Source organism: Lepidochelys kempii, chromosome 8 (assembly GCF_965140265.1).
Source record: "Lepidochelys kempii isolate rLepKem1 chromosome 8, rLepKem1.hap2, whole genome shotgun sequence".
NCBI classification, from domain to species: Eukaryota; Metazoa; Chordata; order Testudines; family Cheloniidae; genus Lepidochelys; species Lepidochelys kempii.
In genome coordinates this window covers 97,132,604-97,149,776 of record NC_133263.1, presented here as the reverse complement: position 1 = coordinate 97,149,776, position 17,173 = coordinate 97,132,604, and the positions used below count along the sequence as shown (strand labels likewise).

General features: G+C 42.3%; 1 protein-coding gene across 4 annotated transcripts in view; it reads left to right on the top strand.

The window, feature by feature from the left end:
* LOC140916278 (protein zyg-11 homolog B) overlaps nucleotides 1-15,189 on the top strand; it is a 48,044-nt gene extending 32,855 nt beyond the window's left edge. For 3 of the 4 annotated variants that reach the window (XM_073357683.1, XM_073357681.1, XM_073357685.1), the window contains 6 exons: nucleotides 849-1,010; nucleotides 1,116-1,163; nucleotides 2,579-2,776; nucleotides 2,879-2,931; nucleotides 4,007-4,104; nucleotides 9,802-15,189. In XM_073357683.1, the coding sequence (XP_073213784.1) occupies nucleotides 849-1,010; nucleotides 1,116-1,163; nucleotides 2,579-2,776; nucleotides 2,879-2,931; nucleotides 4,007-4,104; nucleotides 9,802-10,004 (762 nt within the window). In that variant the 3' untranslated portion in view covers nucleotides 10,005-15,189. The remainder of the gene's footprint in view (nucleotides 1-848; nucleotides 1,011-1,115; nucleotides 1,164-2,578; nucleotides 2,777-2,878; nucleotides 2,932-4,006; nucleotides 4,105-9,801) is intronic. The other variant, XM_073357684.1, reaches the window with a different exon arrangement.
* Nucleotides 15,190-17,173: the final 1,984 nt, after the last annotated feature.

Sequence of the window (17,173 nt, the reverse complement as noted above, 5' to 3'; positions counted from 1 at the left end):
ATATTAGCAGAAGTGTTGTAAGCAAGGCATGAAAGGAATTCTTCCAGTCTACTCAGCACTGCTAAGGCTTCCTCTGGAGTATTATGTCCAGTTCTAGGCACCACACTTTAGGAAAGAGCTGAACAAATTTGAAAAAGTTCAGAGAAGAGCAACAAAAATCATTAAGGGTGTAGAAAACATGATCTACAAGGAAAGATTGGAAAAAAAAAAAAAAGGTTTGTTTAGTCTGGAGAAAAGAAGATTGAGGGGGGACATAAGTCTTCGAGTATGTAAAAGGTTGTTACAAAGAGGAGGGTGATAAATTGTTCTCTTTATCCAGTGATGACAGGACAAGAAGCAATGGGCTTAAATTGCAGCAAAGGAAATTTAGGTTAGACATTAGGAAAAACTTCCTAACAGTAAGGATAGTTGAGCACTGGAAAAAATTACCTAAGAGGTTGTGGAATGTCCATCATTGGAGATGTTCTTTCATCATCTAACATGTTCTTTCATTTAAGAACATGTTAGACAAACACGTCAGTAATGGTCAAGATAATACTTAGTCCTGTCTCAATACAGGGAACTGGAGTAGATGACCTATCAAAATCTCTTTCAGTCCTACATTTCTATGATGCTATGAATATACTTGATCTCTTATAAAAGAATACAAGCATGAGGGTGTATAGAAAAATAATTAGTGGAAATATACGGAAAAACTGACTGTGTTAATTGCTAAGTATATTAATCTCCATTCTAATCAGAGATGCAGTTACTTATTGCCCTAGTCTGTGCATAAGTAAACAAAGATGATATAGGTATAGCTCACACAACTTCAAAGTTAATTTTCCTTTTTGTTCTTCCTTTTTCAGCAACTTCTACAAATAGTTAAGCAGAAAACAAATCAGAATCTAGTGGATACTACACTCAAGTTTACACTGAGTGCGCTTTGGAATCTCACTGATGAATCTCCAACCACATGTAGGCACTTTATTGAAAATCAAGGGCTAGAACTCTTCATGAGAGTCTTAGAGGTGAGGACTATGGTTTATGCAGTGGATTTCGTTCCTTGGTTCTAAAATTTCAGCATTAACAAACAATTATTTTGTGTCTTACATAAGCTATGCTTCACTTTACAGTCCTTCCCATCTGAGTCATCTATCCAACAGAAAGTTCTTGGCCTTCTGGTAAGAAGAATAGAAAAATTATAAATTTTACAGAAATACCAGTTGTTCTTAATTGTGTCCATATTTAATTTCTGTTTGAGAATTGGCTTAGATCAGGGGAGGGCAAACTATGGCCCGCGGTCTGGATCTGGCCCATAAGGGCTTTTCAGGATTGCCAGCCTCTGGCACAGCGGGGCTAAGGCAGGCTCCCTGCGTGCCCTGGCCCCACGCCGCTCCCGGGAGCGGCTGGCACCATGTCCCAGCAGTCCAAGGGGGTGGGAGAGCAGAGGGCTCCATGCACTGCCCTCACCTGCAGGCACTGCCCCCTGGAGCTCCCATTGGCCGGGAAAGGGGAACTGCGGCCAATGGGAGCTTCGGGGCTGGTACCCGCAGGTGAGGGCAGCACGCGGTGGAGCCGCCTGCCCTACCCCACCCCCAGGAGCCACTGCCAGACATGCTGGCCACTTCCAGGAGTGGCGCAGGGCCAGGGCAGGCATTGCCTTAGTCCCGCTGCGTGCCACTGCCACCCCAGAGCCGCTTGAGGTAAGTAGTGCCAGGCTGGAGCCTGGACCCCAAATCCCCCCTGCACCTCAACCCCCTGCCCTGAGCCCCCTCCCGCACCCCACACCTCCTCCTGCACCCCAATGCCCTGCCCTGAGCCCCCTGCTGTATTCCACAGCCCTCCTGCACCCCAACCCCTTGCCCTGAGCCCCTTCCTGCACATTGCACCCCTCCCCACGCTCCCTCCAGCCCCCTGTCCCAGCCCTACATTCATGGCCCTGCATACAATTTCCCCACCCAGATGTGGCCCTCGGGCCAAAAAGTTTGCCCACTCCTGGCTTAGATGGTACACTGTGAATTATACTTTATTTTCTTAACTTTTAATCTTACATATTGGGTTCTTGGGAGCTATGCGTTTGACATCATGATTTTTAAACTACATTGCCAGTGTTTCCAAAGCATGACCTTATGTAGGTGTGGCTATTTAATAGTTATTATGGACAGTCTGAGCCTTCAGGAAAGAGCAGGGAGTAAGTCCTCAAATGACTTCAAGGACTCAAAAGAAGGTTAAAGGTTAAAAGTCAATGGGACTTTAGGGTCCTACATCACTCTGGGTAAATTCTCAAAAGGATCTGTTTAGAAGTTTTTATTCTTTTTTAAAAAAAGAGCGTAAATAACTTAGTGATATATGTCTTAATGGTTTGAGGGAGTCTTTCATGGAAGGGAATGTGTTGAGGTAGGAAGTGAACGCCGTTAACTTTTAGACAAATTCAGAGTAAAATGGGGAAATTTTCAAAGGCAAAATAGATGCCTAGCTCCCATCTATAACTTTGAAATTTGCCTCTACTATCCATACATATGACTGAGTTGACGTTATACGCCCATTAATACATCATTATTTCTATTGATATTTTCTCAATTCTGTTTTTCTACAGAACAATATAGCAGAAGTGAAAGAGCTACATTCTGAGCTAATGTGGAAGGACTTCATAGACCACATCAGTAAACTATTGCACAGTGTTGAGGTAGAAGTCAGTTACTTTGCAGCTGGGATTATTGCTCATTTGATATCTCGAGGAGAGCAGGCCTGGACATTGAGTCACACTCAGAGGACATCTCTTCTTGAACAACTGGTACAGAAATAGCTAAATTTATTCCCTGCTTTTGTGTTATATTAATATTAATTGCCTTTAATTAGCATTAAGAATTACAGCACTTGGTTCTCTATCTTGCAGCACTCAGCCATTTTGAATTGGCCAACGCCAGAGTGTGAGATGGTTGCCTACAGGTAACTACTGCCTTGATTTAAAGTTTGGAACATAGTAACTCTAGCACCCTTCAACTTGCTCTAAAAATTACAGGTCTCTGCCTGAAGCATTGTAGGCTGCCTGCCAAACATTGTCCCTATGAACAAAACCATGCTTCTGGATGGTACCCTCTTGTATCTTACCTTGGACAAGGTGGCTTGGCCTCTGGGAGTGATGGGAGAAATGAGTCAGCCTGGGTCTCCTTTCAGAGGCGGATATAGGGCTGTTCTTTTCCTGTCTCCTCCTACAGCCAGCCTTACCTCTTTAGGTAGACTTTCGGATTAATGTTCAACGGACCATATGAAGAAACTAAACAGCATATTAGCTATTGAGCTACAATAATATAGGGTGGTATTGTATGCCATAGATTCCTGGGTTTTAAGGCTGGAAGGGACCATTAGATCATCTTGTATGACCTATTCTGTAACACAGGCTAGGTACACCTGCCTGTAAGTAATATGAGACACCAGATGCTATGGCTTAGAGTAGTGATTTACTGGTAAATAACATATGTAAACTATCTTAAGCACTGGGAACAAAAGTCAAATACTGCATCCAAGACTCTAATACAGTGGTTTTCAAACTGTGGGTCGGGACCCCATTTTAATGGGGTTGCCAAGGCTGGCATTAGACTTGATGGGACCCAGGGCCAAAGTCTGAGCCTCAACACCCAGAGCCCAAGCCCGAGTCCCACTGCCCAGGGCCCGACCACCACTGCCCAGGGCCAAAGCCAAAGCCCGAGGGCTTCAGCCCTGGATAGCAAGGCTCAGGCTTTGGCCCCCCTGCCTGGCAGTGGAGCTTGGACTTTGGCTTCCCTGTCCTGGGCGGTGGGGCTCGGGCAGGCTCAGGCTTTGGTGTCGCTTCCTGGGGTCATGTAGTAATTTTTGTTGTCAGATGGGGGTTGTGGTGCAATGAAGTTTGAGAATCCCTGCTCTAACATATCACAATTGTCTTTCTTACCTATATCCTTAACTAAATATGTAGTGAAGGTATGGTCTCAGTAGTTATGGTATCCAAATGAATTGCAGAGCATCTGTTTCTGTTTTTTATCTGTAGGTCTTTCAACCCTTTTTTCCCCCTACTTGGTTGCTTCATGACACCTGGGGTTCAGCTGTGGGCTGTGTGGGCCATGCAGCATGTCTGCAGCAAAAACCGTATGTACTAAGATTAAAACTACTTTTAAATTCATCTCTCTTAACATATAGTCTACCAGGATAACTAAAAGAATCTAGAAAGTTCTCATGGTCTTCATCCTTAACTCTGATGGGAAAAGGCATGTTAAGGTTTGACTTAAAACAGGGGCAGAGACTCTTTTTTAAACTATACTATTTTATCTACATGGATTTTATTTTTGATACGCACATTAATTAAAAACAGATGCATGTTAAACAGATACTTTATTGGGCTTTCTAGAAATGCATTTTGTTCAGAAATTTCAGCAATAAATAAAATACAAAGTTATGGACAACATAAATTATCATTCTATTTAAAGAAGAGCAGAGAGTATAGCAAGCAGTAATCTCCTGGGGTTTTGGGGTCATCCTGGTGGTTCTTCGAGTGCTTGTTCATGTCAGTTCCATTCTAGGTGTGTGCGTGCCCATGTGCACAGTCGTTGGAGACTTTTGCCTTAGAGGTATCCAGAGGGTCGGCTGTGGCGCCCCCTGGAGTGCCGCGCTTATGTGGCAGTATATCAGGCGCCACCGACCCTACGCCCTCTCAGTTCCTTCTTACCGCCCATGATGGTTGGTTGAAGTGCCTTGTCTTGCATTGCAAGAGTGTTAGCGGTTCTTTCAGCCCATTATTCTGTCTTCTTTGTGGTTAGTTTTTAGGTACTTTAGTTTGACCATTAAGTTAAGTGTTAGATAGTTTTAGTAGTTAGAGTCCCGACTGGGACTTCGCTGCAGAACAGGGCATGTCCTGTTCCCCAGGCTTTTAGCCATGTTCAGTGTGTACCAAGCCGATGCCTATCAGTGACCCCCACGATAGCTGTTTGAAGCGTCTGGGGGAATCACACAGAAAAGACAAGTGCAGGATCTGCAAGAACTTTCACCTTTGAACTCAAAAGGATTGGGATAGCCGCTTGAGGGCCCTCCTCATGGAGGCTGCACTTCATCCTGGCTTGGAGCCCTTCCGGTTGGAGTCCACGCCGCGTACTTCAGTGTCAGCGTGCAGCACACTGCCGGCACCAGAACCTGCCTGGCACCGTTCCCCTTCGCCGGTGCCCAAGAAGTGGCTGAAGCCCAAAGGCCCATCAGCATCACAGGACAAGGGGGCTTTGGGCAAAGGATCTGTGCTAGGCCACATGCCCACCCCGGAGCTGCTGTGGTCGGACCCCCAAGCCCAGCTAGGGATCCACCTCCAATTCCCGGGAGCAGCAGGGGATCCCGGCCCCTCATAGTGCCACCTGTGCCTGAGGCAGCCCTGGCAATCAAGGACCAAGTAGGCTGGCCAGCACCTCAGATGCCAAGCCAGGCGATGGACCCAGTTAAGTCCTAGACCTCTAAAGGCAAGCCAGTTATGGGACCTCCCTCTGAAGCAATGGAGCATCCCTGGTCCCCAGACTGCAGACATTGATCCCTGTCACCACGGAGTAGGGCTCCAGTGCTGCAGCCTCCATCTCTGGGTAGAAGACCCAGGTCTCTAACATCAAGATTGCCACCTTTGAGACATGTGATGTCTGAGTTGCGACGCCCATCCCTGTAACTGCGGTACCACCAGGTCTCCCGCCAGAGATCACTGCAGTGCAGATCCTCATCACCTAGGCAGTCCTGCTGGCATTGATCCCTCTTGGTGCGGGATCGTTCCTAGTCATGGCACCAGTCTCTGACTCCCTGATACCACTATTCAGGCAGGCACTGTTCCTTGCCCTTTCCTTACCGGTCGCCGACAAGGATCAGCTGACAGACTCAGGTATCTACGGCTCTGCCCTGGTAGCCAGAAGGGCAGTGGTCCAAGATGGAGGGAGAGTTCAGCCCCTCACCTAGGTGGCTGCTCCATTTCGGCTACTGCTCCAGATGGATTTGCTGCCACAAAACCTTGGCACTGTCCTGCACCCAATGCACCCTGGTAACATTGCGCCTGATGGCTTGGCTGCCGCATGGCTAAATGCAGAGGAGCAGGAGTGCTTGGCCAGAATCCAGTAAGTCTTGCTGGGCAGCAGAAGGCCCTCCACTAGAATGACCTACACAGCCAAGTGGAGGTGGTTTATGTGCTGGTCCTCTAATAAAGGCATTTGGCCTGAGCAGGCTTCACTGCAGTTAATCCTGGACTACCTTCTGCACCTCAAGCTCCAAGGCCTGTCCCTGTCATCCATTAAGGTCCATCTGACTGCTATTTTGGCTTTCCACCTGCCATTAGAAGGCAGGTTGGTTTTCACCTACGGAATGACTGTCAAGGGCCTTGAGTGCATCTAACTGCACATCAGGGACCCAGTACCACTGTGGGACCTAAATCTCATGTTATCCCCGCTCATGGCACCCTACCCTGCCCTTCGAGCCTCTGGCTTTCTGTTCTCTCCTCCTCCTTTCTTGGAAGGTCGTGTTCTTGGTTGCAATAACCTTGGCCCGCAGGGTCTCTGAGATTAGGGTACTTACTTTGGACCCGCCCTATACAGCTTTTACAAGGAAAAGGTCCAACTGTGTCTACACTCAGCCTTCCTGCCCAAGGTGGTCTCCCAGTTTCATGTGGGCCAGGACATTTATCTGCCCGTCTTTTTTCGTAACCCCATAAGTTGGAGGAGCAGCGTTGGCTGCATTCCCTAGATGTTAGAAGGGTGCTAGCCTTCTACATTGAACAGACCAAGCCATTCCGCAAATCTACGCAGCTGTTCGTCGCAGTGACTGACAGAATGAAAGGTCATCTGGTTTCTGCTCAAATCCATTTCTTCTTGGATCACCACCTTCTTTGCTACTGCTAAGACCAGACAGAGGTGCCACCTCCAGTGAGTGTTGCCGCCTCCTCAACCAGGGCACAAGCCTCTTCAGCAGCTTTCCTAGCCCAAGTGCCTATCCAGGACATCTGTAGGGCGGCCACCTGGTTGTCTGTCCACATGTTCACGTCCTATTATGCACTTACCCAGCAGGCCCGAGATGATGCTGGCTTTGGTAGAACTGTACTGCAAGCCCGTAGGCTGTGAACTCCAAGCTTACGTCCGAGGATATTTGTGAGTCACCTAGAATGGAATCGACATGAGCAAGCACTCGAAGAAGAAAAAACAGTTACCTACCTTTCGTAACTGTTGTTCTTCGAGATGTGTTGCTCATGTCCATTCCATTACCACCCTTCTGCCCCCCTGTCGGAGTTGCCGGCAAGAAGGAACTGAGAGTATAGGGTTGGCAGCTCCTGAAATACCAACTCATGAGCACAGCACTCAAAGGGGTGTTGCGGCCAACCCTACGGATATTGCTAAGGCAAAAGTCTCCGACTGTGCAAGTGGGTGCACACACATCTAGAATGGAATGAGCAACACATCTCGAAGAACAAAAATTACGAAAGGTAGCTAAACATTTTATTCTAATCTCCATTCTGCAATGACTTGCTGTGTAACATGAAGTGGGTTTCTTAATCTCAATGCCCCATTTGAGATCTGATGAAAGGTGCGGTAAGTGAAAAGTATTAATTCCCTTTTAGAGTACCTAAATGCAACATGACTGAACAAATTCACTACTTTCAATGCTCATTGTGTCTATTTCTCATGTGATTTAAGTGCATGTGCCCTCACTACTCTCCATAGTGTATGTGTATAGCAGCTTTCCTCACAGAGATCAATGAGTTACTTTCAGTGCTGGTATGTAATGCCATTGACAGCAATGGTTTTGTGCCTGCTTATATCAGGGCCCAAATCACTTCTTCCACAACAGAAATGCATGTATACAACAGCACACAGTAACAGTGCATAACAGTTTACCATGGGAAGGGAAAACTCCATTTCTTAGCTTTTTGGTCATGTGTGTAGTGCTGTATAAATGTTCCGTAGGGATTTTCTTCTAGGGGTATACTGGTCCTAGGTCCAGGGTGACCATTCCCAAATTGAGAGATGAGCTGACAAAGCTGTATTATTGACCAGCCTAAAGATAGTGGAGTGTAGTGGATAGGACACTGCAACCTATGTGGCAACATTAAACTGAAATTGCACAGCAGGGACTCCAGCCTATCCCAAGCCCTTTTCTCCTTTGTGTATTCCCTCTCCCTCCCCTGAATCCCCACTGTCAGATCAGTATAGTGCCTGTTATGTAACTTCTTAATTTTGGTATATATGTTATACTGACCTAAATTCTAAATGTTACACGTGCTGTAGATATTTGAATTGACAATGAGTAATGGCCTGATAGAAGTTGTCAGCATAGGGGAAGCTGGAGAAATTGGTAGCTAGGTAACAAACCTTGGAATTACCATACAGGATCAGACCAGTGGTCCACCTGTTCCTCTATGCTGTCTCCAACAGTGTCCAGTATCAAATGCTCCCAGAGGAAGGTGTGAGGATACTCCACGGTAGATAGCTATAGAGTAACATTCTTTTAGGGGAATCTTCCTAATGCATTATTTAGAGATTTCCCTGTGGCCTTAAGCATGATGGTTCAGTTGGGGAAGCATGGGAGCTTTTGGTTATTGATATGCAGGAGGTGGTGGGGCTCTTGGTATTGGGGAGGGGAGGCATTTATTTCCTCGCCAACTCTCTGTTGGGCAAGGACAGAGAACTTTAAGGTTGGGAGGAGTAGGGTTTAAATTCCTGGGGGTGGGAGGTGTTCCCCTTTTGTCATTCCCCCATACACACATTGACAACCCTTGATAAGAACTAGCAGCCCCTCTGAACCATGCTCCAATATCCCACACAACATCCAAAATTGACAACTAAGTGTATTGACTTCATTCTGCTAAATTTGATCAGCAGTGAAATATTTAATGTCCGTGCTTAAATTGTTAACCTCAGTGTCCCCCACTGAGGTAACTAGGGACAGTTCAAACGTCTCCGAGCTGTTATTTGTGGATAGATTTGTTGACAGATATTTGTGGGCAACTATCACTCCATTAAGTTACATTAGGCTTATGATTTGAAAGCTATCTTTACAACCATGAGAGACTTAAGTTTCTAAAAATGAAAACTTAGATTCTCAAGCTAAGCTGTGCTCCAGTTTAATTGTGCATTTTTGCATTATACACGTGGCTCGAGATATGATCAGTGCTCCTGTATGTAAGAGTGCTGAAGTCATGTATAGTTGAAATGTGTGTTACATACCTTTTTAAATCAATAATACAAATGGTCAGAAATGTGAAGTTTTGTATCGAGAGGAGGAATGCATTCCTGGCAACTTACACTAGGTACCATTTTTAAAAGTCACATTTATCGATAGTCAGTGCATTGGGTTTCTGTGAAATTTTTTCCTGTTCACTGAATAGGGCAATATTAATATTGTGATATCTCTGATACCATGTCATGCTAACTGATACATACTGCAGTCACCAGTTACAGCAGTTTGTCTGTTTAGGTACTTACTTAGATCACATTGGCATGTGAGTGCCAAAAATATTAGAGTGTATCATTGCAACACAAATGAGAGAGAAAAAAGTTATTATTCACATTTGATAGGGTGTCACAGGAAGTCAACAGCAGAGCTGGGAATTGAACCCAGATGATATGAGGCCTAGTCAAAGATCTTAACCACAAGAACCTTCTTTCCTATTACAATAAAATTTTATGGAATGACAATGCAATTTTATAGACACTTTTTCAAATGTCCTAAATATTGACTGGAATAATAGATAGATCAGAGTTAACTCCAACACCTGAGTGTATTTCACAACTGTTTTTCTTCTCTATAGACAGTTAACTTTTTTCTTATATCTCATTTCAGCTGCCAGGTATTGCAACATGTTAATTGAAGAAGGTGGATTGCAGCACTTATACAACATCAAGGAAAATGGCCAAACTGATCCAGATGTCCAGCGAATTGCAATTGCCATTCTAGATAGCTTAGAAAAACATATTGTACGTCATGGGAGACCGCCTCCATGTAAAAAGCAGCCACAAGCCAAGCCTAACCAAACTGAAAGCTGAAGGTATAAGTGTGTAAACCATCCTCTCTGTAATAATCCTTTATCACACGTGTAGTTGGAGTGACTTGTACTACAGTGGTCACCAGTGAAGTTATTTGCTAACAATTGTGGTACTGGATACCACTTGTGGTAACTCTTGGGCAAATGTCTACTTCAATGACAACTTCTAAGGGGATCTATGATCAATGCTTGATCTAGTCATACCTATGGGATTACTGATGACTACAGCAAGGTGGGACTTGAATAGTTTGGAATGCACATCCAAAAACAAACCTCTAGGAATATCTTGTTTTGTGACTTAATTGTGGGACAGAAAGCTTGTTTCATCCATGTCATTGTTGAATATAGAACTGTTTACCAACTCAGTGTTTCAATAGAACTGTCTGCAAGAGTGGTGAATCTCACAATCACAGCTTTAAACAAAAATTCACGCATGCACACATTAAAAACACTGTACCATTTGTAACTAAGGTAACCAGAATGTCCCATTGTTTATGGGCCCTCCATAAGCCCAACTGAGTCTTCAAAACACCTCGTCTTGGGACCTGCAACCTCTGTCCTTTGTCTCTCCAGCACTAGACTGTTGTCTTTTCCAGCTGTTGGCTTCCCTTGACTCATCTATGCTGCCTCAGCACGGTTAGGATCAGCACTGCTTGGGTGAAAATGGGAAACACTGAATTGGCTGCTCTGGAGGAAAGCAGTATAGGTACAGGTGGAAGTGGGGGCAGGGGAAAGCTTGAAATACTAAAAGGATAAACTGAGTTTGAGGTTCAAAACTTAAAACTAAGTTGTTGTTTTTTTTAAAAGAAGTGGTAGGAGAAGGAGGGAGCTCCACATCAGAGCTCAAAATGTTAGTTGAAGTAGAGTAGCCCTTCCCATCACATGGAGGTGCATGTCTTGATGGGAGAACCAAGATATTTGGTCATCTTTTTATAACCGATTATTGATTGCCTTGCCATTTCTTGTACATATTTTGTCAGTATTGTGCAGTGATTTGTATTCCCAATGCATTACACTACAAAATATCACCCAACATCATATATAAGGTCCTTTGTAAATTGCATTGGTGTGCAGAGTGTGAAATTTTACATAAAGCTGTCAATGGTAAAAACGTATTTCTTCCTGTTGTTTGAGTTTAAAAGAGGTGTTGAATGAAATGGAGATTCCACAGCATACAGATGCTTGATTAAATACAAGTGATGGAAGCAAGCTACAACGTGAGCTCAAATTCCCTTTATTTCAAAGCATTGTTTATTAATTTTTCTTGTACTGTCAAATGGCTGTCTTCACATCTCCCTGCCAAACAATGGAACAGGATTCTACTGTTGTTGAACTTTACTGGCATTTTAGTTCCAATTCCTGAAGTGAAAATCACTGTACTGTTTACCTTATGGGAAGGGATGGCTGACACACCACTTTTTCTTCACTATAATAGAGTTAACACACCACCTACAATCTGGAATAGTTTCATTACAGTGTGTGTGTTAGAAACATTAACAGACTGCTTTAGTAATGTTACCATTACCACATTGCATAATGCTTTGTTTTGTACAAAGGTATCATCTGGGTAGCTTCATTCCTCTACATACACCTGAATGTATGTAGTTTCCTTGACCCAAAAAGAAGTGAAAATTGTCAGAAATATAAAATTATGGGACTTATTTTTTAAAAAACTTCCAACGAATTGTGTTTTATGGGCAGTTACTTTTACCTTTTAAACTAGAGAAGTCTTGACTTCTGCTGTGAAAAGTCCATTGCAGGAAATGGAACACACAATCTACCAATATCAGAGTTTATGGAAACTTCATATCACTTGGTACTGAGAGGTTTTTAAATGAACATATTAACCATCTGGAATGCTGTTTTCCCCCCAGTAAGATGGCTATTCTAAACACATTAGATTAAACTATACAAAGTCTATAACGGTATATGACCCAAAATGGAAACTGGGGCACCAGTCTGGCTAGCTAGGACACCACTTCATGAGATTATGGAACAAGGATAATGCAGCCACACAGACCTGTCACTAATGCACTCTTTCATGATCTTTAACATAGCCCATTCCAGGCTACTCTTCAGAAGTCACTGATGGTATATTGATTGTGGAGGTGACTACAACACTAAGATGTCTATTTCACTTGTGATATTTGCCATATTATGAATGAATAATCGGTTAATGCCTCTACTCTAACTTAAATGTTTCTGTAAATGTATGAACTGGTGAGGTTACCTTGATTGAAATTAAATGAGATGATTTACAATTAAGTAGTTCAAGCAATCTAAAGAATAGTGAAACTGAATTTTTTGCCCAAAGACAGATTGTTCCTGAGGAAGTGTCTCCTTATTCCAGTATAGATGTTTTATCAGTTTATAAACTACATTCATAAAACAAAACAAAAACATGTTTACCAAAAAATACATTCCTTCTCATAGAGGAACCAGTTCTGGTTTAGCTGACAGCATTCAGCTGTTTTAAGTACCCTTTATTAGAAGCTAAAGGACAAATCATTAGCTTGTCTGCCTATCTAATAGGATTTCATAATATTCTGAAACTGCTGTGATGGGAAGGTGATAGTTATACTTAGCATTTATCCCTAATGCCTTCTCTAACGTGAGATGAAGCTTTCTAACTGTTTTAAAAAAGGTTTTGAAAGTTATATAACTTAAATATTCTGCTGTACATGTTTTAAATGAAATGATACAGCTCAAGCTATACATTTACCTTGTTTAGTCTGTGAAACTCCTGGTCCAAATTCTGCCTGGAGTTCACATCACTGGTCAGTCAAAACTTATTTTCTGTCACTATTGTGTGAGAGGTTTTTTTGTTGGTTTGTTTTTTTTCTTTTTGAAATGTCCAAGTTTAAGTTGAAGAGTAGAATGCAAAGAACTGTGTTTTAAAAACCATCTTTTCCCATAGCTATGATGATTTCCATGGCTTTTCCTTTGCTATCAGTATTTCAGCTGGGCTCCTGCTGTGTGACAGTTCTGGGCTGTTAGGATGGTATACAAACAGAGGTAACCTTTTAATTGCACAGCTTTCTCCCTAAAAGCTTTCTGAACAATTTCAGAATGTTACCCCAGCAACGCTTACCAACTACTGTAATTTTCAAGATAAAATGTACTTAAACAGGAAAACTGTTCCATGTGGGAATGGTGTCAGATCTGTCTTCATTCAGAGTTGAGTCGTATAGGAAAACTTCCTTTAATATTCATTGAATGAATTATGTACATTTAGTCTTGTGTCTTTATATGATGCTATTCATTCCTTCTTAAGCATTCTTAAATTATTGGATCAAAGTTAGGCAATGAGAAATGATTGTCAGTAGTATTTAAAAAGAGGGGGACCACTCAACTTCTTCACAAATAACCTGTTACAAAGCCTTTCTGTTTAGTTTTTTGGCACCTTTTTGCAAAGCAAATATATTGTTGCCATATAGCACAATCTGACTAAATGACAGTGCACTAAATCCATTGATGGATTGATAACAAAAAAACACACCATAGGGATCAGCAGCTCAGATGGTTATTGTATGAGAATTAATTTGTGGAAAATTGAGTTCTCATTCAAATTATGAACAAAGGTGATTATTTTTATTGGCAAAATCTGGCATTTGTGTTAGCAGGTGGCTTATGGTAATGGACAAAGTAATAGAGCAACAGGTCCTTATGCCACAATGGTGTGAATTTCTGAAGAAAGGGGGACATAAGATTGCAACATGCATTCTGTTGGACAGTGAAAAGAGTAGGACAACACTACTTACTTGCACAAAAGCTTAGGCAAGATTTACCAAGAAACTATAATTGTTTCCCTACGTGTACTACAACCTTTTAAACAGAAAATAGTTTTTTTTTAAACTACATGCTAAGTGTCAAATATTGTCCGCCTTTCTTCTGTTTACACTGTGATACAGCAGCATAGTTCTGTAAAATGTGACAAATTGTTCAGTAATTGTAATGGTTGTGTTTTTAAGGTACTTTCAATTATCCAGACACAAAACACTATTTCCCCACAGGGTCCAGATGAGTGGGGCATGTTGCATATGGATTGTAACACAAATTTCTAACCAGTGCTTTATTTGAGTGTTAATGTTGTATGTTGCCTAAATAAATGTGTATGTACACTTTTTTTCTTTTAGAATAATGAATATGTTCCATGCTGTTTGACAGAAATGAGAGAGGCTGCATTGAGCCAAAACGAGTCCGTACAAAATGGACTATATATCTGTTTAAAGGTGTATTATTATTTACTAGTAAAATGATAAACAAGTTGCCACCATCTATGAATGTAGCAGAACGCTTATTTCCCTTTGATAGTGTGACTGTCTTAAAATGAAAAACAAAGTGCATTACAATCTTACGTTACGATGTGAGTCAACAACTTTTTTGTTTCCATTAACAGAGTAATAATCTCTGTCAAATCTTTGGACTAGACCAGAAATGTGCTACCTGACCCATTTCCTTCCAAAGGGGGAATTTTAGCTAATGTTTCTCTTGCTTTTGTAGAGCTTTTGTGATTTTTTTTTTCCTGATTTTACTAAATTTGATTCTTCGGGAAAATGGTTCTAGACAAGTAAAACTTTCTGTAAAAGTTCTTTCCATGTTTTCTTATGAACATTGAAGTACACCTCTACCCCGATATAACGCTGTCCTCGGGAGCCAAAAAATCTTACCACATTATAGGTGAAACTGCCTTATATCAAACTTGCTTTGATCCACCGGAGCATGCAGCCCTGCCCCCCCAGAGCTCTGCTTTACCGCGTTATATCCGAATTCGTGTTATATCGGGTCACGTTATATCAGGGTAGAGGTGTATCTAAACTGGAGATTGCTCAGTTTCCAACTTTTTAAAAATGATTAAAGCAGAAATGAAAAAAACATGTTTCTTTTGTTCTCACTGTGGTAATATATAAAATAGGATATGGAAAGGAGGTGGGGAAAAATAATTGATACAGATTAAGAAACAGATACTTTACAAACACTAATGAACAGAGTAAGCCCAGTGGACGGTTTGTATTTGGAAATGGGACATATAGCCGGCCTTTCACAGCTTGACTTGTGTGGTTGATCGCAATCAAAGTATTGCTATGTGGTAGCTGGCTCCATGGCCTTTGTGAAATTAATTTTGTGGTCTCAGAACAACTTCCACCCCAGTTTGTCCATTACCAAAAGCCACTGCAACTTGTACTAAATAGCAACGTAAAACTTCAGCTTCTCAACTGAGACTCAGCTGTTGGGAGACTGAATGAAGAACTGTGCTCTGATGTAGGGGAAATGGTCTAGAAGGACAGCCTCCCTCACACTCAAACTTCAGTGATACCTAAAGAATGATGGAGAACTGAGTCCTTCTCAGTATTCCTCACTTTGGGCCTATTCTAATCTCACAGTAGCTTTGTACATTGATAGGCAGACTGATTTCGGAGGGGCTACTCACTTACCTTAGGGTGACAGCAAAGTCATGCTCTTTGGTTTTCATAATGCTTAAATACTATGATGATGACAGACACAACAGAATCATTATGACAGGTTTCAGAGTAGCAGCCGTGTTGGTCTGTATTCGCAAAAAGAAAAGGAGTACTTGTGGCACCTTAGAGACTAACAAATTTATTTGAGCATAAGCTTTCGTGAGCTACAGCTCACTTCATCGGATGCATGAAGTGAGCTGTAGCTCACAAAAGCTTATGCTCAAATAAATTTGTTAGTCTCTAAGGTGCCACAAGTACTCCTTTTCTTTTAACAGAATCATTGTAAAGAGACTGGTCATACTTACTGTGCAAGCCTAATTTCAGATGGTCTTCAATTTTCATAAAGTCATTTAGAATTGATGTTAATATGGACCTCAGACTGGAATCTGTTGGTTTATCCTCTACACCCAGCTGCCCTGGGGGCTGATGCCATAAAAGCCTAAACCAAACATTGCAACAATTGTTTTTCCAGTACAAGAACCATATGCTGTAGATCACTGGTTCTCAAACTAGGGAATGGTTTCCAAGGGAGGAGCAGGAATGTGTCAAGGGAGGTCTGAGCTGTGTAGGGTTTTTTTGTTTGTTTTTTAAAGAGCTCTGGCTGTCAGCCTTGGGTGGCTGGGGCTTGTGCAGAAAGGCGAGGTGCAGCTGGGAGATGGGGACAGCTAGAGCCCTGCTGCTCAGGCTCTCCTTCCCCGCCCTCAGTCCCTCACTTGGAGTTGGTGGGACTCTGGCTGTCAGCCACAGGGTGGCACCAGCAGTGCAGAAGTAAGGGTGGCAATGGGGTGTTATCTGCTATGAAAAGTGATGACATGAAGAGGGAGCCCCAATCAAATAAGTTTGAGAACCACCCCTGCTCCAGATTGTGTGGTTTTTATATATGTCCTTCTCAGATGCCCAAAATATTTAGCTTTTAGTCTGGTGCCCAAAGGTATGCTTATTTTAAGTGTGACTCTGTTCTGCTATGTTTCAGGTAAGTGATTATGGATTTCTTACTCTGTGGATTTGATTCTACTTCTTTATAATGGAGTTTTTCCTTTTTGTAAACTGTTAACTCTAAGGGCTCACAGTAACCTTTTGTTTTACACCAGTCTATGTAGGAGGAGAATTTGAGCCCACTGCATCTACTGTTTGTGTGTAATCAGACTTTTATCTAGTCACTGTGTTGATAAGCTTTTCTTCTTTTTATTCCTATTTAGTCCTCTAGACCTGATACAGCTAAGGTAGAGTGAGCTCAATTCTATTCCCTCATGTGCTTTAGCAACAGAATTGTTTAGGAAGTTCCATTTATTTGTACCAGTCCAGGCAACCTCAAGGCAATGAGGATGCATGAGTCACTAAGGGCATAATTTTATCTGTAAAATCTTTTTAGGAGGCAGGTGTTACAGGTGCAGAATGGGAAGAATCCATCTTCCCTTGTAGCTGTGGTAGTTATAAAACTATATTTTAAATTAAGCTCTTAGTATGTTAAAAAATCATGAGTCAAGCTCTTCAAAATCATGAAATAGGCTTTAAAAATCATAAGATTATGTAAAAATAATAGTGTTCTTTTTATTTGCCTTCTGCGTTTTAAGCCCTTGTGGCACTAGGGTCACATTTTGAAGCTTTCTCTACAGTCACACAGGCTCAAAACTTACTTTTCTTTAACACTAAAAGTTGAAATCATCACCTGTCCCCTTGGCTTTAGGAGCTGAGGCCTTTTAAGGAA